The 23,325-nt window shown below is 36.1% G+C and overlaps 1 protein-coding gene across 4 annotated transcripts in view; it reads right to left on the bottom strand.

Moving 5' to 3' along the window:
• Nucleotides 1–23,325, bottom strand: part of FAM151B (family with sequence similarity 151 member B) — a 33,088-nt gene that overhangs the window by 1,800 nt on the left and 7,963 nt on the right. For 3 of the 4 annotated variants that reach the window (XR_010840179.1, XM_067031230.1, XM_059060680.2), the window contains 4 exons: nt 22,096–22,221; nt 16,344–16,509; nt 12,059–12,276; nt 9,644–9,779 (listed from right to left, as the gene is read on the bottom strand). Coding sequence is in view for 3 of the 4 variants with exons in the window: in XM_067031230.1 (XP_066887331.1) it covers nt 9,644–9,779; nt 12,059–12,276; nt 16,344–16,509; nt 22,096–22,221 (646 nt within the window). In the remaining variant the exon portion in view is untranslated. Of the gene's footprint in view, nt 1–8,663; nt 9,244–9,643; nt 9,780–12,058; nt 12,277–16,343; nt 16,510–22,095; nt 22,222–23,325 lie in introns of those variants that run through there. The other variant, XM_067031231.1, reaches the window with a different exon arrangement.

Raw genomic sequence — 23,325 nt, 5'->3', positions numbered from 1 at the left:
AATTTTTTTGGTCTCGCTTCTTTTGCTGAATATTGTTTGTGACATTTATCCAACTTAAAACATGTAGCTACAGTTTATGCATTTTCTTTGGGCAACAGTTTAGCAGTATCTACTAAAGCTGAAAGTATGAATACCCTATGACCTAGAAATTCTATTTCTAGAAATTCCTTTCTGATATAACCTTTATAAATGCAGGTACATTTGCACCAGGATGTGTGCGTGTGTGTGTTCACATTTATATATATGAATGTTCACAGCAGCAATCTTTGCAATAGCCAAAACCATGATATAATCCAAATGTCATTCAATAATAGAATAAACTCTGAATGATGATGAATGTTTTGCCTGTGTTCTAGGAGTTTTATGGTGTTATGTCTTACATTTAAGTCTTGAAGCCATTTTGAGTTTATTTTTGTGTATGGTGTGAGGGTGTATTCTAACTTCATTAATTTGCATGTGGCTGTCCAACTTTCCCAACATCCTTGCTGACGAGAGTGTATTTTCCCTATTGTATATTCTTGCTTCCTTTGTCGAGGATTAACTGACCGTAGGTGTGTGGGTTTATTTCTGGGCTCTCTATTCTGTCCCACTGATCTGTATGTCTGTTTTTGTGCTAATACCATGCTATTTTGATTACTGTAGCTTTGTAGTATTGTCTGAAGCCTGGGAGTGTTATGCCTCCTGCTTTGTTGTTTTTCCTCAGGATTGCTTAGGCAATTCTGGGTCTTTTAGTTGTTCTAGTTCTGTGAAAAATGCCATGGGTAATTTGATAGGGATTGCATTAAATCTGTAGACTGCTTTGGGTAATACGGCCATTTTAATAATGTTAATCCTTCCAATCCAAGAGCATGGTATATCTTTCCATTTCTTTGAATCATCTTCAATTTCCTTTATTAATGGTAAACAACAAAGCTTTAATGGAATATATTACTAGAGAAATTTTCATAACATTGGGGATGGGAAAGAATTCTTAAACAAGACACAAAAATCACTAGCCATGAAGGATATGTTCGAGTAATTTGAACACATTAAAATTCAGAAATTCCTTCCATCAAAAGATACCATGAAGAACATGAATAGGTTAGGCACAGAGCTGTGAAAGATTTTTGTAAATCAAAAGGGCTCTAATACAGAATTTATAATGAACTTACCTATGAAATAGAAACAGACTCACTGATATAGAGAACAGACTTGGCAGTTGCTAAGGGGGAGGGAGCCTGGAAGAGGGATGGATTGGGAGTTTGGGATTAGCAGATGCAAACTATTATATACAGAATGGGTAAGCAACAAGGTCATACTGTATAGCACAGGGAACTATATTCAATATCCTGTGATAAACCATAATGGAAAATAATATGAAAAAGAATGTATATATATGTATATATATATGTATAAATGAATCATTTTGCTGTACAGTAGAAATTAACACATTGTAAATCAACTAAACTTCAATAAAATAAAATAAAAATTTTTTAAAAAGCTTTGTTGTTTACCTTTCATATTTGATAAAAGACTCTGAAAGAGATGGAGTTAAGAGAAACCCAAAATTAGGGACAGAGTTCCAAAACAAATCAACAATAATAAAAACAGGACCACCTCCCCCCAAAAAAAAAACAAACTAGACAGAGAAGTAGAAGAATCCACTTAGTGCAATGCCATGGAGCCAAAGGACAAGGGAGTTTCAAACTGAAGAGGGGGACCAGCAATACTCAAATGTTGCAGAGGTTAAGAATTTGGCTTGAACATCAAATCAAGTATGATCTTCAAATGAGAAATTTCAGGAGAGTAATTGACTACACAGAAGCGGAAAGTGAGGAAACTGAGGCAGTAAGTAATGAAAGAAATGGTATGGCAGGATCATCCTATTGGAACATGGCAGCCTAAAGTCAGCACTGCCTCCTTTTTCTCCTAGAATCACCTGAAAGTAACAAAAAGAACAAAAGAATGAAAATAGAAACCCCATCTTCAATGAAATTAAGAAAGAGCTGAAAGTGCAAATTACAAAACAGGTGAGAAGGTTTCTAACAGCAACAGAAATTAAGGCCACATGTTAAGGAGGTGGAGAGAGTTTGCTCATGTATGCAGATTACAGAGAAAGCCTGTAAGAGACTCTTCTGGATGAGAGGCATCCCACCGAAACACTTTGCACAGTGGGAATGGTGTCCTTGAACTACAAGTGGGAGCTTTCCTGGATTAGATTTGGTCTCAAAAAGCAGTGGAGACAAAGAAATAGAACAGGAAAGCCATAGTTGTAGGAATCAGACTGTTCCTGTGAAAACCCAAAAGTTTAAATTTAAGAGACACGTGAAAGATCTCACCTAGAGACACCACAACTGCTTATCTCCATTGACTGGGGAGAAGTTAAAGGCTAAACAAGTCACACGTAAGACTCTCTGGGTCATAAGGAGCATAGTCCTGATCCCTCCCTCTCCACTATGAACTTTAGGCAAGTAGTTGGTCTAAAAAACACCTCACTTTCTTTAAAGCATATAATCAAAATAAATTTGGCAGAGATTTTATACAAGAGAGTACAAGAAAATATAAGGAAAAACACATGGCAGATGGAGAAATAAAAACCTCATCATTAAAAAAACTATCAGATAGCTGAAACAGATATAAAACTATTTTTTAAAAAAGCCACAAAACAGATGAAAGCCATAACCCACACATTTTTAAAATGATGCAGTTGCCTCTTTGAAGAGCACAAAGCAGATATACAAATTCATTGGAAGAAGTTTCAAGACAACAGAAAAGAGATGATAAAATATTAATTGGCAGATCTTAGGAAAGAAGTGGAAAATTAATACTATTACAGAAATATGGTGAAATCTGAAGGTATACTAGACTAGAGAGAACAGACATTGTTGAAAATATTGTAAGGGTCAGAGAAGACAAATTATAAAATAAAGTAAAATAAAATGCAAACAAATAAAAAGGAAAGAAAGACTACAGAGAAAATAATAGATACCAAAGACAGGCAAAGGAGATCTACATATTCATAACTGGAGTTTCTGAAAGAGAAAACATAGTGGTACAAAGGCAACAGAACAAGTATTTAAAAATACAATTCAGAGAAATATTACAGAAAAGAAGAGCATTTAAATCTATATATTGAAAAAAAACTCCATATTGCTGAAAAAACTGGTATAGAGGGCTTCCCTGGTGGCGCAGTGGTTGAGAGTCCGCCTGCCAATGCAGGGGACACGGGCTCGTGCCCCGGTCCGGGAAGATCCCACATGCCGCGGAGCAGCTAGGCCCATGACCCATGGCCACTGAGCCTGTGCGTGCGGAGCCAGTGCTCCGCAACGGGAGAGGCCACAACAGTGAGAAGCCGGCGTATTGCAAAAAAAAAAAAAAAAAAAAAAAAAAAAAAAAAAAAAACTGGTATAGAGTGGTCCATACTAAGACATATTCTAGTAAAATTACTAGGCCTCAAAGATAAAGAAGCCTTTCTACATTCAGTTTCCCCCATTTCCCCCCTCCAAAATCAAGTCACTTATAAGGGCAAACAAATAATCAGGCTGGCTTCACACTTTGCCACATCAACACTCACATTAGAAAGCAGAAGAAGGGCTTCCCTGGTGGCACAGCAGTTAAGAATCTGCCTGCCAATGCAGGGGACACGGGTTCAAGTCCTGGTCCGGGAAGATCCCACATGCCACGGAGCAACTAAGCCTGTGCACCACAACTACTGAGCCTGAGCTCTAGAGCCTGTGAGCCACAACTATTCAGTCCACGTGCCACAACTATTGAAGCCTGCTGCCTAGAGCCCGTGCTCTGCAACAAGACAAGCCACCGCAATGAGAAGCCCGCGCACCGCAATGAAGAGTAGCTCTGCTCGCCACAACTAGAGAAAGCCTGCACACAGCAATGAAGACCCAATGCAGCCAAAAATAAATAAATAAATTTTAAAAAAAGAAAGCAGAAGAGCAGGGCTTCCTTGGTGGCACAGTGAAGAATCTGCCTGCCAATGCAGGGGACATGGGTTTGAGCCCTGGTCTGGGAAGATCCCACATGCTGTGGAGCAACTAAGCCAGTGAGCCACAACTACTGAGTCTGCACTCTAGAGCCCACAAGCTACAACTACTGAGCCCATGTGCCACAACAAGAGAAACCACCGCAATGAGAAGCCCTAGCACCGCAACGAAGAGTAGCCCCCACTCGCTGCAACTAGAGAAAGCCCATGCACAGCAACAAAGACCCAGTGTAGCCAAAAAAATAAATAAATTTTATTTAAAAAAAAGAAAGGAGAAGGGCAATGCCTTCAAAATCCAAAAGGCAGGGTTTCCCTGGTGGCGCAGTGGTTGAGAGTCCACCTGCCGAGGCAGGGGACACAGGTTCGTGCCCCGGTCCGGGAAGATCCCACGTGCCGCAGAGCGGCTGGTCCCGTGAGCCATGGCCGCTGAGCCTGCACGTCCGGAGCCTGTGCTCCGCAACGGGAGAGGCCACAACAATGAGACGCCCGCATAACGCAAAAAAAAAAAAAAAAAAAAAAATCCAAAAGGCATTGTGAGCCAAGAATTTTACAGCCAGTCAATCTATCATTCAACATGAAGTACAAAGTTGGACATTAAGAAAGAGTACAGGGGGCTTCCACATGCCGCGGAGCGGCTGGGCCTGTGAGCCATGGCCACTAAGCCTGTGCGTCCGGAGCCTGTGCTCCTCAATGGGAGAGGCCACAACAGTGAGAGGCCCGTGTACCACAAAAAAAAAAAAAAAAAAAAAAAGAAAGAGTACAGTCAACTCAAATTAGGTGAGGGGGGGTGAAGAAATACACTAATTTTATTATTGCTCATGGAAGTTAACAGGCACTGGTAAAGAAGTAGATTAAGCATATCTTACAAAGTAGCAGTAAGAAATAACCAATAGGAAAAAAAAACTAACTTACCAAATATTCAGAATTAAAAATACAAAAGAAAGAAAACAGCTACAGTGAAATGCTTTTTAAAGCTATAGAAATAGCAAATATGCTAGTTTTTCTTTTAAATGACAGAAACAAGACCAAACATATCTGTGTTATAAATAAATGTAAATAAGTTAAACTCTTCTTTTAAAGAAAGACTGTTAGATTAGATTAATGAGAGGTATCTAGGCATCTGATAAGGAATTTAACAACATGGAAAGAAAGAAGGCTAGAAAGAACCCTCAGGGGTTGGGTTGAAATTGGAAATATTAGTATGAACTCATGAGTTGGTTAAACACACACACACACACAGATACAGAAATGTTTTTAGACGTATATGTAGGGGTGTGTATATGTATGTCGGTCTACATTGGTGTGTTTTTATATACATACATATATACATACACAGACCATAACTACACATATACATACACATATATTTTCCAGCTCTGTCCATTGAGAGGTCCTGGAAGCATTGACACCCTAGGAGAAATGATTATACTAAAATCCCAGATTTTGCTTTCTAAATACCAACTGCCACTATAATTAAGCAGGGATCCTTGAAGAAGTGACTGATTTGAGAACTGGGACAAGTACGTGATGAGCTTGCCAAGAATGCAAGACCTGAGGTCTGTCATGAGGAAATATTGAACTGACCAAGATTGAGGACATTTTTCATAATAAAAGGGCTGTAGTCTTGAAGACTGTCATGTGTACGAGAGGAAGGGAAAAACTGAGGAACTAACTATTTTGAAGGAGACTGATGCAAACTAAATGCAATGCATGTTCCTGGAGAGTTTCTTGGACCACAAGGAAATAAGGATTGCTGGAATGGTTGATAAATTTGAATGGGGTCTGCAGACTGCATGGCAGTGTTGCCTCAATGCTGATTTCCTGGTTGGAAGGTTGCATACTAGTAATACAGGAGTGCATCCTCGTGTGGGGAAGTGTACACTGCAGTACTTAAGGATATGAGGCATCATGATAGAAAAAAAAAACATAGAAAAAAAGAGAGAAAGAGAGGTGAGGGGAGAGAGAGGGATGGAGGGAGAGAGAATGGTTAAACAATTTGGGAATCTGGGTAAAGGAGATGTAGTAGTTTTATGCAACTTTTCTGTATGTTTAAAATTATTTTTTTTAATGATAATAAATCAGCCTTAAAACAGCCAATGAAAACTAAAACTTTATAAATTTATTTTTCAAAGAGAAGATAAGGCAAAGTTATTCAAGCCAAACAAAAAGAAAGACAATGTGAATTTAGGTAAAAAATATAATTAAACAAGACCAAGAAGGAGAACTTTTAATAAGGTATAATTCTTCATGAAGATAATAAAACCTATATGAATATGCCCCAAATAACATATCATGAGCATTTAATAAGCAAAAATTATGAAGGCAGAAGAGGAAGCAGACAAAAACACTTTAATAGTTGGAGACTTTAACTCTCTTAGTCCATAAGAGAGCAAGTAGCCAAAAAATTAAAGATGCCAAATATTTGCACACATGCAAAATGGCACACTCATAAGGTTATTCATTATAGCATTGTTTGTAATATCAAAGATTAAAAACATCCTTTATGTTCATCAATAGGGAGGCTAGTTAAATAAATTATAGTACATACATAAATACAATGCACCTAGAAAAGGAAAATGAGGAACCTTGAAAAAAGCTCTGAGATGTATTGCTAAGTTAAAAAAAAAAAGCAAAGAACAGAACAGAGCAAGGTATTTAATATGATACCTTTTGTTTTAAAAAGGAGGGGAAAATAAGAATCTATACTTGTATTCACTTTTATATGCATAAAGAAACTACTAATGTGGTTGAACAAGAAACTGACAAATGTGGTTAGTGAGGCTGGGCAGGACTGGGTGAATGGGAGAAAGGCTTTTCACAGTATAACTCTGTTCATTGGTATTTAAACCTTGTGATTATATTACTTATTCAAAGAATTACATTAAAAATATTTTTAAAAGCAAAGAGTAAGGCTTCTTAAATAACATAACTAATAATGTATGTTATTAACCTGTCACAGAAACAAGTAGTTTTATTCTAATATCCAGTCTCCTCTCTGTCTTATAGCAATCCCCTGAATTCTAACTAGGCCTAAGACTGTACAGAATAATAGCTACATGTCCCAGCTTCCCCTGCAGCTAGGTATAGGCATACGACTAAGTTAAAGCCAATGAGTGTGTGCAAACCAATGAGTGTGTCCAATGCCCTTGAAGAACAGGGAAAGGCCCTGAGCCTCTTTTTCCCTCCATCCTACCAACTGAAACTCAGACACGGCAGTAATCAATCTGACCCATATAGATAAGGTCAATATCCTAAGGAAAACAAGTACCAAGACAGAAGGATTTTGGGTCCCTGACACTGTGAAGGCATCAAATCTGCCCTGGCCTATTTATGCTTTTCCAGTTATGTGAGACAGAAACAAACTTAAGCTATTGTTAATTTAGGTTTCTGTTAAAACAGCCAAACTATATCCTCATAAAATACATGAACTCATACAGATATCCATATATCAAACCATTAATAAAACCTTAATAAAGTCTACGAAGTAGAAATAATATAGACATTATCTGATTACTATATAATAAACCTAGAAAACTATTAACCCATCCAAAATAAAGTAATTCTACTATCTCAATGCCTAAAAAATTTTCTCTTAAAGCAACTTTTGAGACAAAGGAGAAAAAAAACACAATTGCAGAATATTTATAAATTAACAGTGCTGAAAACCTACACATAAGAAACAATAAAATACAGCTACAGCAGTGGTCAGAGAATAAATTATAGTCTTAAATATTTATGTTAATAAATATAAATATATTAATAAATATAAAAAATGAAAATAAGCATCTAACTCAAGAAATTAGAAGAAACTACATGAAAAGAATTTTAAAAGATAAAAAGCAGAAATTAGTAAATCATAAACCAGAAAAATAAATAATCCAAGAGTTCATTTTCAAAAAAAAGAGAGATAAATCATTTTCTAGTTTAATCAAGACACAAGAGAGAAAACTCAGATAAACAAAATAAGGAAATTATTTTAGAGACACAGAAGAAACCAAAACTATTTTAATCATCTGTGTGTAAATAAATCTTAAAACTTGGGTGAGATAAACAATTTTCTAGGAAAATACAATATATCAAAATTGGCTACCATACAGAAAATCAACCATTTACCAGATAAGAAATAGAAAAGACTGTATAAGTTAAGCTTTCCCCAAAGCACCGGGTTTAGATGGTTTCAATGTTGAGTTTATGAAAACTCAGGTACAGGCCTCATTTGAATGTTACTTTTAAGATCCCAGAAAATGTAAAAAGAAAGAAAGGTCCCTAGTTATTAAATGAAATATCCATGATATTGATACCTAAAACTGAGAAAGAAAAAAAACTACAGACCAATCTCACTTTCAAATGCTGAAATCCTAACTAAAATATTAGCAATAAAATTCAGCAGTACATTAAAAGAATGATACATTCGGATCAAGTGGGGTTTATTCTGTAAATGTGTGGATGGTTCAATATATATTAATAAAATTTATTTTATTAATAGATAAAGGGAGAAAATACGGTTATTTTCATAGAAACTGAAAAAAGCATTTAGTAAAAACTCAATACCCACAGGAATGTGGATTCTTCTTTAATGTTTGAGTATATGCTTCCTTACTCTCTACAGTATAGTGAATTATCAAACAGGGTCTTTTTCTGGATGATTTGTGATCATTCTTTATTTGTTAGAATTCTTTACAACTATTTGACATATGTGTTGAGGATGGATTTACCAGACCTATTTTTATGTATTCAAATGTATCAAACTTTCCTTTTATAGCTTCTGGGTTCTGTGCCTTACTAAGAAGGGTCTTCTCCATTCTGAAACTATATAAAAAAAAAATCATCACCTGTGGTTTTTTTTTATGCATTTAATGTTTGTTGTTCAAGTCTTTAATTCATCTGGAATTTATTTTGGAGGAAGGATTAAGGAAAGATGTTAACTTTGTTTTTCCTACAATGTTGGCCTGTTGTCCCAACACAAGTTATTGAACTTTTGCTCCAATGATCTGAAATACCAGCTTTTTCCTGTTCTAAGTTCCATGATAGAGTTGGGTTTATTTCTGGACATTCCCTGCTGTTCTATTGACTAGTCTACTGAAAAGACAGTATCAAAACTATTTCAATATCTGTAGTTTTATAATATTTAATATACGGTCCAACCAATTTTTATTACATATTAATAAAATTTTGGGAATTCCCTGGCGGTCCAGTGGTAGGGCTTGGTGCTTTCACTGCTGAGGGTCCAGGTTCAATCCCTGGTCAGGGAACTAAGATCCCACAAGCTGCACGGCCAATAAATAAATAAATAAATAAATAAAAATAATAAATAAATAAAATTTTTATATGGGAATGACTTCTGGAATTATGACAGAATTCAAAGGGAAATTATTTTACCCAGTTATAACTTTTTGTGAATGTATTACATAATGAAAAACAGGACAAACATTTACTGGGCACCTACTATGTGCAAAAGCTTTTGTGAGGAATAGAGGTGAAAGACATGACGTTAAGGTTCATCAAGGATCTTCATTCCAGTGAGGAAGTCCGAGCACTTACAGAATCCGTGTTCATTCTCTATCTCTTTCTCTCACACACATTGTATTTACATAATCAGTTTTCATCTTCTTTCTGTCTCTCACACACAATCACACACACACACTATATTGTAAAACTTACACGTACCTGTTTGATTGCTTTAACAGCCAAAGTAACTGAGAACAAGACTGCCTGACTAATGCTGCTCTGACAGGAAATGTTACAAGCTGATTTAGTTCATTACATATATATTCCATCTCTTTCACCATTATCCAATTGTAACCTGAAATGAAAAGAAAAATATTTAACTTTTCTACAAGTCAATTAAGTAAAAAGCTCAATTACATATGAATAGGTAAATTCATAAACATTTCCATTTGGATTCAGAGAAATTAAAATACCACTTAATGCAAGAAAAAATTTTGAGTGGAAAATGTAGATAAAAAATTAAATCTAAAGTTATGTCACAAGTGACCTAGAGCAATAAACAAAAAATTAAAACATTAGAAAGGAATTTATTACTCTCTCAAGTACAAAAAAGGAAATTCTGACATTATATTTACTTTAACGACTCTAAGGCTCTGCATCATTAATATTCTCAATAAACTTCGATCTTCTGCTTGTTGTTAAGTTTTCTTTTCCGAGAGAAAGAAAGAGTATTTACTAGCTGTTTAAGTAATAATTAACTTCAATTTTGGGGGGTGATGGGGGTCTAGTCCAAATTACTTACACATTTTATCTAAAATAGGAATAGTGTTAAAATTGACTTTTATATATGTGTTTTATGTTTTAAATCATGTTTAGACATTGTGGAAAACATATCTGCCTGTTATAAACAGCTTGAGAAAAAAATCTATATTTTAAAAATAGCCCCTACACTCTATCAAAAGTATCCATAGGTTGTAAACAGTACTGGTCAGTAAAGGAACAATTTACAAAAAGCCTATGTGAATACATTAGTTTAGCAGCTAAATGCCTCATGAAAGAAGGGAAAGGTCTGCTTTCCTTTAATATTTGGAAAATTATATCTTTTTAATTAGAAAAAGGGGTTGCTAACAGAAGCTATACTTACTTTACTTAAAAACTAGGGTTTCCCTAGTGGCACAGTGGTTGAGAGTCCGCCTGCCGATGCAGGGGACACAGGTTCGTGCCCCGGTCTGGGAAGATCCCACATGCCGCAGAGCAGCTAGGCTCGTGAGCCACATGTCCAGAGCCTGTGCTCCGCAACGGGAGAGGCCACAAAAGTGAGAGGCCCGCATACTGCAAAAAAACCCCCCAAACTTATAAACTCTCTTTTCTAAACTTTGTAGCAGAAGAAGGAGGATAAAACACATGTTGGTAACAACCAGAGGCCAGTGGGGGAAAAGCAGCCTGGAAACATTCAACACCAACATTAACTTAAAGACCCAGATATGGTTTAACTCGGTTCAAGCCTGAGATTAAAGCCAGAGTTAGACTAAACCGTGACTAAAAGATTAGAATCAGTATGGAGGCTATTAAATTGTTTCTAGTTTACCTTCTTTAAACACTCTGAATTATATGCTATATTCTTTACTGAAACTAATAAAAATTAAAATGATTAGAAAATTAAAATAGAACAAATTTAAAGCATATTATTTTTTTCTCAATCATATCAGTTTTTGGTCCAGGGGGTTATAACCTAAATGTCACTACTCACCAGATAGCAGTTACTCTAATCTCATGTTAGATTTTAAAACTTTACATCTAAAAACAATAGTAGCAAATAAGTAAAAAGAATGCCCTGAACACAATATAAAGGCTAACATCTCCCTGGCTCTAAATAACTTCTTGGTTAATTATTTTTACCATGTGTTCAGATGTCCCAGAGCATCTGTTTGCTTAATGGCTGTTTACTGGAAAATCACTACCAGGAATGTACGAATAAATAGAAAGATGAATCCAAATAGCATATTAAGTTTTAGCCAGGAGAAAGAAGCTGAATATCAGGTCCATCTGTAAGAGTACATAAAGGGAAAGAAGAAATCCAGCCTAGAGGAGAGTCTCATGGCCTCACATACCCCCTGTCTAGCCAAAGAAAGCTTAAGGGCACCAAGGTTCCAGCAGCCTACCTTTGGAGCTCCTTCTAATGTCTAGGGAACAGAATCTGTGCTGTTCAACCGTACACCCACTGACTTCTGGCCTCACATTACTTGAAAAGTTTTAATTACCACTTCTCTTTCATCTGACATAGGGAGTTTGCTCCAAAGTAAAAGGAAAGAATAAAAGGGTATAGAATGTTCTACAAGTTCAAAGAGACCAATTCAGGATTCGTTTGTGTATGTAAAGAGGCAGCTTTGGTTATTCTAGACCTTGCAAATAAATATTTTCCATGGAAGCTTGGTGACAGAATGTCACCAATGAATGAGTATCTATCTGAAATAACAGAAGGAAGAGTTATACACACATCTTTAGGGCCTTTCTCTCCATTAGGCTCTTAGATTTTGTAGAATGTGTTTTTGGTTTTGCATTTAAGGTATTATTTTTATATTTGAGTATATTTTAATTTGACCAAAAAGGAATACATTTTAAAAAAATTATCACCTTCATTGACTTTCTCAGGATGCCATCCTGTTGTCCAACCTAGGGAAAATGTCACATCTGGAAAGAAGGATGTCACAGTGTCTATAAAAGGTTTTGCATCCACTACTCTGCTATTTCCATTTGGACCAGGAAGAATATCAGCATTAATCCACACTGGACGCTTCAGATGCCTCTTCACATTTTCCAAGAGCATCATGGATGGTTCTACAGCTGCGAGACTAAAAACAATTTGTCGTCAATGAGATATATTCCTAAAGTAAAAGTAAAATGTTTTTTTAGACTGGTGTCTTTAATGTTGTCAAATTCATAATAAAAGTATAATACCATAATGCCTGAATTAAACAAAATCAAAGAGCAGATAGCACTAGAGGGGAAAGCTAACATGTGCCATATCTTAAAATGTTGATTTATACTTACTATTCATGAAGGTACCTAAAAGGGTCTATAAATGTATGAATAATAACACTACATGTAGACAGAGGTTTCAAAACTCTGTATTAGGATCACTCAGTAAAAAAACAATTTATGAAAAGACACAAACATTCACTCATCAGAGAATGTATAAATAAGATTTAAAAATTAAATATACTCATAACCTGCAAATTCAAGTTTATGAAAATACCCAAAGTGCACTCGGGCCCCATGTCTCTAATACCAGCTCATGACCCTGGAGAAAAGGGCTTCTTTTCCTTCATGCATACTTGTGTGAGTCTGGACACATAAATACATTTCTAAAAATGACTGCCAAGTGTAAAATTATAACATTTCCTTAAAACTTTTATAAACTTCATTTTTTCCTTTATTGTAAACACCTTTCCTGGAAACAAGACAACTATATTTTAGTTACAAGCAGCTTCAGTCTTTTTACTTCCCTACATCTTTTCTAATGGACACATATATCTTGAAACAATAAGATTTTAATCAGCCTACATAATTTTTACTGATTAAAAATACATACACAAACTTTATTGGAAAGCCACACTACTTATAATTCTGAATGTCTTCTGAACCTTTAAGGCCTATGTTCACTTCTAAGAAAATTAGCTTTTAGTGAATACAGCGATGGGAGGCTAACAATCTGGGAGACGGATACCAGAAGCGAGAACATTCAGCACCTCACCTTACATTTCCATTTTTCTTCTTAATGGATTGGAGTCCTTCTGCCTACGCTTGCTTCTACCACTCTTCACCTCACCCCTTTTGGGCCTCCTATTTTAAGAGCAGAACCTGATAACTTCATTATTTATAGGGTCATATTTATTAGTGAGCAAGGATACTGTTCACTAAAACCAGAGGAAACCAGCCTCTCTTTCACTCTGCTCCCATGTAACAAACTGCTTTTTTCTCACTCTGAGAAAAAAGCCCCTGAAATGGAGGCCCTAGATTTTAGTGGATTGATAAACTCTAATGCTAGACCTTACAGACTCTAATTTAGATGCTGTCATTTCTCTGTCTCAAATGCTTTCTGCCTTGAATGGTATCAATGCCATGTTAAAAACCACAATTCTGAGATCTGGCCAGCTGTACTTCCTACAAAATTCCCCCATTTTTAGTAGCAAACAACTTGTATCTATTACTCTAAAGCTTGCTTGTCTGCAAGTCCCACAGTAGCAACCAAGTCCCCATGGGCCTCTGCTCTTCATGGGTGGAGTGGGAGGTAACTTTGAACTAATCCACGCATGTCTCCTCTCCTTTTCCAGAAAGGATTCTTATTTCTTAAGAAATCTGGTGTCTTTGGAGGTTGGGTTAAACACTAATTTCCAGTTTACGTTTAGGAGGAAGCTTCTTATGCTTTCTCAATTTAGTAAGCTGACATCAGGCTGTTTAACAATGGTTCGCCATCTGATCATATCTAGTCTCAGCATATTCTCTCCCAAACTGAAATTCCACCAGCATATATTGTGTCTACCACATGCAAAACACTGCACAGTTAGACATACAGAGCTAAGACACAGAACATAATGAAATAAGACTTTAATGTACATATTCTGTTTTATATGTAAATATTTTAATTATCACTAATATAGACTAAAGTAATGTCATTTTCCCTTACCAGAAACTTAAATAAGAAAAAAAAATCTATATTAAGAAAAACACAAAACTTTACTAAGAAGAAAACAACTTTTTGTTGTAGTTTTAATTTTCTGGAGCTTTACAAAATAATTAATAAAATTCCTCTGGAAGAGTAAATGTGGAGGAAAAGCCATAACGTTTTTGGAAAAAAAAAAAAAAAAAGACTGAGGATGAACTTTGCCCAAGAGCAAGATACAATGTTTACTATAAAGAAGAACATACTATGTTCCTAGCCTGGAAGACTCAGTATTATAAATATTGCAAAATTACACTTCGTTCCCAACTAATCTATAAATTCCATGTAATTCTAATTAAAAATATCAGTGGATAACATTCTCAATCCTTACATGTATTAGTATTAAGTTTCCCATAAAGGACTGACAAAAGGTTTGCCAAAATGATCATTTGAAGAGGAGGGTCCTGATCAGTATACTACCTAAAATTTCTTTTTGGTAGTACTTATTTAGGAAATTCCAGGGAAGAATATAAACTTAGCTCTTATAGAATAATTATTTTTCTAAAAAGTTACTTGGTAAGTCAAACTTCTCAGTACCTATTTTCCTACTAATTTCGTTTAGAAATTGGGGCTAACAAAATAAAAATCATACTTAAAATGATAATAAACCATTTAAAATTACATTCTAAGGTAAAATTCCAGATAAAAATTTTAAATCATCATATATTACTTAGCTATTACGTGTATACAAACAAAATAACTCAGAGGCACAAAACAAGAACTATTAAAATTTTACTATTAGGTCATTCAGCTACTCTTACAGACGTAGTGCAGAGTTCCGGTTCAGAGTGTGAACTCTTCAGCCAGGCTGGCAGCTCTCCTACTGATTACGTGACCACAAGCAGGCTACTTACCCCTCTCTGCCTCTGTTCCCTCATCTGGAAAATGAGAATAGAAATAACCTACTTCTTAGGATTGTTATGAAGACTAAATGAATTTACACATTTAATGTTCTTAGAACAGTGTCTGACACACAGTAAGTGCTTATATAATTGTTAGTTAAATTCATTCCCCTTCAGATATGCTATGACCAAAACTCTTTTTTTAATGGCACAGCCTTTCAGTGGTAGCTGCTAGCATTTAGGAATGAAGGAGCTGGTCTGACTGGTGATGGAGGAGCCAAAGAATATATTACAGAGAGCAAGTCTACAGGCAATAGTAAACATCAAGAAAAAACTGAGCACATGAAAAGGCAAGGAGCTCTAAAATTCGGCTCACCAAGCATTAATGATTAAATGCTTCATTTCACGGTACAGAGAACACTGGACTGGCTCTAGGAAACCTGGGATCTGGTACTAGCTCAGCTCTCAAGCTTAGCTATTGTCACTTAACCTCTCTAGGACTAAGTTTCTTTGTCAAGAAAATGGAGTTGGACCGTTCACCACTCTAAAAGCTTTAAGATCTTGAAACAGCTTTCATTCACCAACAGTGTAAAGAGGTTGACTGGTACACTCAGGCCCACAACAACTAATTAGAGTAATCTTAAAAACCCTGTGAGTAAGAGCTCCAAATCGTTATTAATTTCTTGAGATAATTCAATTTTAAAATATTGTTCAAAGATAAGGCAGGATTACCACACATCCTAGATTTTCATAGCAGTTGCCTTCATGGGCCTTATGGTGAGCTTTTATGGTGTCACAATAAATTCCTGGCTTTCCCTATTAATTTCTATACTGCCAAAATACCACAGAAGTAAAATTTTCTGTGATAGCCACAGGGAAGGAAACAACAGTTAATCTTGCTCTCTTCATTATCAATGTTTCCAAAATACTATTTTTAAGAAACTCTTCAGTTATTAAAGAATGCTAGATAATTCCCCTTCCACAAATATAATAACACAAATCAAGTAGGAAATGCATTAACTACCCCAACTACTGCCAAATCTCTCTCTTGAACTACTTTTTAATGAAAGTGATATTTTAAATTTACCGTTCTACTATTACAATGGTCACTTATGATAACTTCCTTTTTAAAAATTAACTTAATTTTAGCCTTAAAGGGTTCCCAAGAAACAATTTTAGCAAACAACTCAGTGTGTCTTTGGTCCATTCCTGAAACATATTAGTTTGCAATTCCATTTTCAGTTTAGATAAAGTATAAAGTTATTTAGTCAGGCACAGATATATGAAGTTACTGATTTTTTTCCATATTGTTATTCTATAACAACTAGGAGACTGAACATGTTTGTACAAATACCTCTTAAAATCCAGTTTGATGCCTTTATTGCTTTTTATAACTTCAGCCAGCCATTCCTGTAAAGTATTATCACTGTATATTTCAGGAGGATGAGCCATGATTGGCTGGCCATGTTCTGATCCATCGCTTGGAAAAATGACATCAGCCTCTATCATATGAGCAGTACCTGTCCAAATAAAAGAACTTACATTAATGCTAATAAAATAGAGACCGTAGGAGATGGCATATTCAGTATCCTTTTGAGGAAGATAAAAGGAAGGAAAGAAAATAAAATTTACTGAGTAAAGACTAAGTGCCAGGTACTATGTCAAGTCTTACATGTTGCACTTATTTGTTACACGTGAGCAAATAGGCAGTGAGGAGTTCAATACCTTTGCCTAGGTCACACTCAAGCTGTTGTTCTAATATTTAATTTCTTCTCAGTATATGGCAAAGTGAGAATACAAAGGGAGGCTTAATAAGTATTTGTTGACCCTTCTGAGAACAAAAATAGTACTTTTATCTTCTCACTCCTCAAATTAGAAACTACAGATGTTTATTGTTTATGTTTGAAATTGTATGTTATAGATTCAGTTCCTTGACCTAAAGCTTGGCTAATATTTAAAAGCACACATCCCTGGAAGAGGTAAAGAGCTTCACCAGTCACTTAGTGTGAGTGTGCTTAGGAGGCTCTGATAGACTAACCCCAAAGATGGCTGACAACAATTCCTCCCATATGTACGTGCCTCTCTCCTCATCTCTTTCTCCTCCCCTTGAGTCTCGGCTGGTTTTGTAACTTGCTTTGACCAGTGGAAGGTAGTGGAAGTAAAACTCTCAGTTAGTTCTAAGCCAAGCCCTTAAAAGGCCTGGCAGCTTCTGCTTTCATCCTCTTGAAAGCCAGCTACCATGTAAAGAAGTTCAGGTAAGACTACTGAAGACTTAGAAACCACATGGAGAGAGAGAAGCCTCATGGAAGAAAACTAAGACTTCCTGCCCGACAGACAGCATTAAGGTCTCTGACACATGAGTGAGGCCATTTTAGAATTTTTAGGCCCAGCTGAGCTCCCAGACAAATGCAGCAACATGAGTGCTCCCAATCTATACCACATGGAACAGAAGAACCACTAGCTGACCCACAAAATCATGAAAAATGATAAATCATTGTCATTTTAAGCCACAAAGTTTTGGGGGTAGTTTATTACACAGCAATAGAAAACAAACATAAATAGCTACCTGGAAGTGGGGCCCTGCCATAACAAAAACCTGAAACCTGTGACACTGGTTTTGGGATCCAGAAGATTCTAGAAAGGCACTGTTAAAACAAGTTAGAAGAGCAGTGAGGAAATTCTTTTCATGTAGTGGTGAAACTTTTGATAACGTTGGCACCTGTAGCAACTGGTGGAAGACAGAGAGGGTGCCTAGTAAATTTGTGGATTTGGCTAAGGAGGTTTCCAGGCAGAATGTTGAAAATGCCAACGGGGTTTCTTTTAGCTCCTATGATAAAGAATGGGAAGAAAGAGCTGAGTTAAATAATTAACTATTTACATTTTAAGCAGCATAGAGAGGAAATATTTCCAACTCAGGACTTGTGCTGAGTTAGAAAATAAAACCATTCTTTCCAGCTGGCAAAAGATTCTCAAAGTAGAAGAAAGCCTCAGGTCAAAAGTCAAATCCAGGATGCTGTTAGTAAACCATGGCCTCAGGATCAAGACCAAACCAAGGATACAGCTACAAGACCCTTTATTAAGACTTTAGAAAGATGATGCCTTGGGTACCCACATAGCTAGACAAAAGAACATTATAGAATCTTAAGGGTGTTATCCCATAGCAACCTAACTAGCAGACCCAGTAGAGACAGGCCTACCCCAAAGAGATCGGCAATAAGGTTTTTGATTAAAGGGATGGTTTATAATTTGATATATAGAAAGACCAGTACATTTTTAATAGAGCTGTATCCACTTGGACCTGGAAAAAAAAAAGAGAGACAGTTCAAAATGAAAAGAAGCCTATGAACTCTCAAATTTCTATAGGCAGGAAAATAGGCTGAAAAAGCTACCCAGTTGCATATATAAGCCATTTTCCAATAAGCGTATGAAGAGATGCTCAAGATCATTAACCTTCAGGGAAATGCAAATCTAAACTACAATGAGATACCAATTCACAAGTACTAGGAAGACTATAATGAAAAAGACAATAACAAATGTTGACAAGGACATGGGGAGATTAGAAACCTCATCCACTGTTGGTGGCAATGTAAGAAGGTGCAGCTGCTTCAGAAAAGCTTGCAGTGTCTCAAAAAAAAGTTAAACAGAGTTATATTTGAGATGCAATAGGTCAAGCTTCTGTCTAATTTCATAAAAATTAAGCAAACATGACTTCTCAATAAAGTGGTACTTAGCACAATATATGTAGGCATTCCATCTTCTCTATCAACACAGTTGTAAAGGAGCATATAGGCCTTGGAATTCCTTAAGAGTAATAGTCAGTGTCTCCATTTATTAACTCCATTCATTTCCCATGAATAGAAAAAAAAAATCACTAAATGGCAGCGACAAGGAGTCTCAGGTCCCATGTAAATTATGTTCCTGAAGGTTTCTTTTAAGAATAAGAATGGAAGCTAAGCAGTAGGGGAAAGAGATCACGGTGGCTTGAACTAGGATGATGACAACAGAGACGGAGAGATGCGGACTAATTCAAAATATATTTTGGAATAGAATTATAATGTCTGGATAATAGAGCAGATGCAAGAAATAAAGAAAACAAAGAATAGATGATTCCCAGATTTCTGGCTTAAGAATACATGGGGAATTCCCTGGCATTCCAGTGGTTCGGACTTGGCACTTTCACTGCCGTGGGCCCTGGCCAAAGAACTAAGATCCCGCAAGATGCGTGGCATGGCCAAAAACAAACAAACAAAAGAATCTACGTGGATTATGGTGCCATTTACTGAGATAGCAAAGATCATAGTAAGTACAGGTTAGTAGACATAATTAAGAATTTCATTTTGAATAATTTAAATTTGTGATGCATGAGAACTCTCTAAGTGAAAACACCAAATAAGCAGTTGGATAGACTAATACAGAAGAGAGGGAGGCCTGGCCTGGAGACATGTTTGTGAGCTGTCCAGCCTCTCTCCCTATTCTCCTACCCCTGGTCCTTGGGTAGAAGCCTTTTGAAGGTCAGGGAATACTTATGCTTTGGGAGACTGCCTGGTCACCATATTTTCCAACTCAGGGAGAGCCAGATGAGGAAGTCTGCACATCAAGATTATCACTCCAACCACAGAAGCCCCAGCTTGTGACAAGAGCCAGACAGTAGAAAACAGCTTTGTTTTTTCTGATTTTCTGCACAACAAAATCCCAAATAGTTGCTACTCACACTCAAAACAAAACTCAAAGAAATATGTTTATAGAAATTAAGTTAAACTTATCTATCTTGCCTATACTGTTTACATGCTCTAATGCAGCAATTTATTATATGTTTTAATACATTTAGTTGATGACTAGTCACACTTTTCCTAAATATGTTACAAAGCCTTTTTTAAAAAACTACATTTTTTTATTCTCAAAAAGACTTGATGATTTCAATTTTTTAACCAGCATTTCCTTTAATATATATATATTTTAAAAATCTGTATGCAGGGCTTCCCTGGTGGCGCAGTGGTTGAGAGTCCGCCTGCTGATGCAGGGGACGCGGGTTCGTGCCCCGGTCCGGGAGGATCCCACGTGCCGCGGAGCGGCTGGGCCCGTGAGCCATGGCCGCTGGGCCTGCGCGTCCGGAGCCTGTGCTCCGCAACGGGAGGGGCCACAACAGTGAGAGGCCCGCATACCGCAAAAAAAAAAAAAAAAAAAATTCTGGGAGAAATAAGATAAAGCAATGAAATACATGTCTCCAGGAATCTGTTTTCTTTCCTTTGGACTAGAAAGAAATTGCAAGACTAGCCAGAGCTGAGGAAAGGGACTGGATGAAAAACATCCCCAACTCTAATACATGGGGCTCTTGTTGCCTAAGAGAAGGTAAAGAGGATATTATCTGAAAACTAAGTAACCTATAAAAAATTCCCAGATCAACACCAGACTTCCAGCAACTAGAAATGACTTCCATTAGTCATTTTTAAAACTTGGCTAAAAGTAAATGATCTATAGTTAATTAAATTATTTCTAGGTATGAGGCTTCTGCATTTACTATTACGAATTGTAAATTTTTAAGATTTTTTCCAAATTTTTAGTTGTTATATAGAAATAAAATTTATTTTGTTTTGATTTTATACTGTCAAAAAAGACAGATTGTCTAAATTAACCTATGAATTATAATCATTTATCTGTAGAATCTTTTTGATTTACTATATACACAACCATATTGTCTGTACATAACAGTTGTATTATTCCTATCATTTTTCCATTTAAAAAAATTGATATATAATTCACACACTATAACATCATCCTTTTAAAGTGTACCATTCAAGGCTTCCCTGGTGGCACAGTGGTTAAGAATCTGCCTGCTAATGCAGTACACACGGGTTCGAGCCCTGGTCCGGGAAGACCCCACATGCCGCAAAGCAACTAAGTCCATGCACCACAACTACTCAGCCTGCGCTCTAGAGCCCGCGAGCCACAACTACTGAAGCCCACTTGCCTAGAGCCTGTGATCCGCAACAAGAGAAGCCACCATAATGAGAAAGTCTGCTACTAGAGAAAGCTCATGTGCAGCAATGAAGACCCAACGCAACCAAATAAATAAATAAATAAAATAAATAAAGTATACCATTCAATGGTTTGCAGAATATTCAGAAAGTTGTACAACCATCACCACCACCACCTAATTCCAGAAAAATTTTGTCACTCCAGAAAGAAACGCTGTACCCATTAGCATTTACTCTCTAGTCCCTATTCCTATCAACTCCAGGCAACCACTAATCAACATCTTCCTGAAACACTGCTTTTGCAAAAATTTATTTATTAAATAATCACTGTTTGATTACTATGTGCTAGGCACTGTTTTAGGTATTAGGGATATTAGAAGACAAGATTCTTCCCTTTGAGGAACAAAGAAAAGCAATTTAAAAGAGTATCTTTACAATAATAGAAATACATATTTAGATACATAACTAAGATGCAAAAAATGTGTAAATTTTTGCAATAAAACACAAGGTTACAAGGAATTTTTCCTGTTGGAACAGGGCACTTCAAGTTATGCCCTACCCCTCTGGTGATATGCTTTCATTCTCCTGAGCTGCTGCAGCCAACAGGGGTACTTCATAGCAAAAGGCTAACTAAACTGCTATAGTAATCATCTTATTACAGATGGGGTTAGTAAACCAAAGGCTTGGTTTCTAGCTTAGGCATAAATATTGCCCAAAGCATTATACATTAGTATTCAATGGCTTCGTTCATCCACTCAACAACTATTTATTGAGCTTCTCCTTAGTACACTGTGAAAGACACAAAAACATGTATGTATCACATACAACCTGATATTAAAAATTTTACCTAAATCACTACAATATATAAGCAAATGTAATAATATATTAGAGTTTTAAATAAGGCAGAGAAATGGTAAATCACTTCTGGAAAAATGAGAAAATTCTTCCATTATGGAAACTTGTTCATTTTGTAAATAAAATGAGATCTTTAACAAAAATGTTTATGTTAGCCAAGAATTTACACTTGAATCATCTAAGTCTCTGGGACCTACAAATATGACCAGATATTTTTTTTAAAAAGAGTTGACTTCATCTATAATCTAATGTAAATACAAGTAACTAATGACTTACTTCTCAGTGCCTCATTCACTTGTACCTTGTGGTTAGCCGCATGATACCAGACGATCTGGGCGCCATCTTCTGTTGTGATTTGGTTATTTCTGAGAAAATATTCCAGTATGTTCTCACTCCAAGATCCTAAAATAACAGCATTTACATTAAAAAGAAGTTTTTATAGGGTAAATTTTTTTAATAAAAAAAGGGCACAGCATAAATTGATAGAGAAAAATAAAGTAATAAAACAGGGAAAATATAAGATTTTTTAAAATTAAGAACAAGTATTAAGATGTACCAAGTATAAAAATATATATTTATATATAAATATGTTATTTATGATGTAAGTAATAATTAGTAAACATATAGGATGGTCTGAACCTCAAAATTGTGAGGAAATATGTAGGAAGAAAAAAAAACTGGTAAGAAGCAGATATTTTAAAGCAGGAATTTTCACATGGTATCTTCTCCAATCCTGGCCCCATAAATAAGTAAAATGTATATAAAGCCAATGCTATGTTAAAAATGTTCTAGGGCTTCCCTTGTGGCGCAGTGGTTGAGAGTCCGCCTGCTGATGCAGGGAACACGGGTTCGTGCCCCGGTCCGGGAAGATCCCACATGCCGCGGAGCGGCTGGGCCCGTGAGCCATGGCCGCTGAGCCTGCGCGTCTGGAGCCTGTGCTCCCGCAGTGAGAGGCCCGCGTACCACCAAAAAAAAAAAAAAAAAAAAAAAAAAAAAACTTCTAAATTTTGTAGAACTTACTTGTCTTCTCCACCTGAGGCTCCATTCTATATTTATATTAACCATTTAGAATCTTAAATTACACATTTAAGCATATTCACCTTCAAATTATAAATGTCAACAACACTTACATGAGTAACTAAGTAAATCCTGAGTTAGTATTTATAGATTTATCTAGCATGTACAAATATACGTAATTCCCGTAACTATCAACTAGTTTTTGGCAGACCAGATTTTTTTCTTAATTAGGCATTAAAATGTGTGAGTTAACCAAGACTAAAATACCTGAATCAGTTCTACTCCATATTACGCCATATCGCAATATAAGGATAAAAGACTGAAAAACAGTGAAAGAGGTATCTATAAGTTTACCTCGCCAATTCTTGTTCATTGGTTTAAACATTTAAGTGGCTACCAAATGGCTGCAAATTCCCTATGCATGAGATTATGTCTTCTGTTTAATTGTTTATTAATTCCACCTAACAACAGTTAAAAACCTAAAAATGG

This window comes from Kogia breviceps, chromosome 4 (genome assembly GCF_026419965.1).
Source record: "Kogia breviceps isolate mKogBre1 chromosome 4, mKogBre1 haplotype 1, whole genome shotgun sequence".
NCBI lineage: Eukaryota > Metazoa > Chordata > Mammalia > Artiodactyla > Physeteridae > Kogia > Kogia breviceps.
Note: the sequence above shows the minus strand (reverse complement) of the source record. Positions and strands in the feature narration are given on the sequence as shown.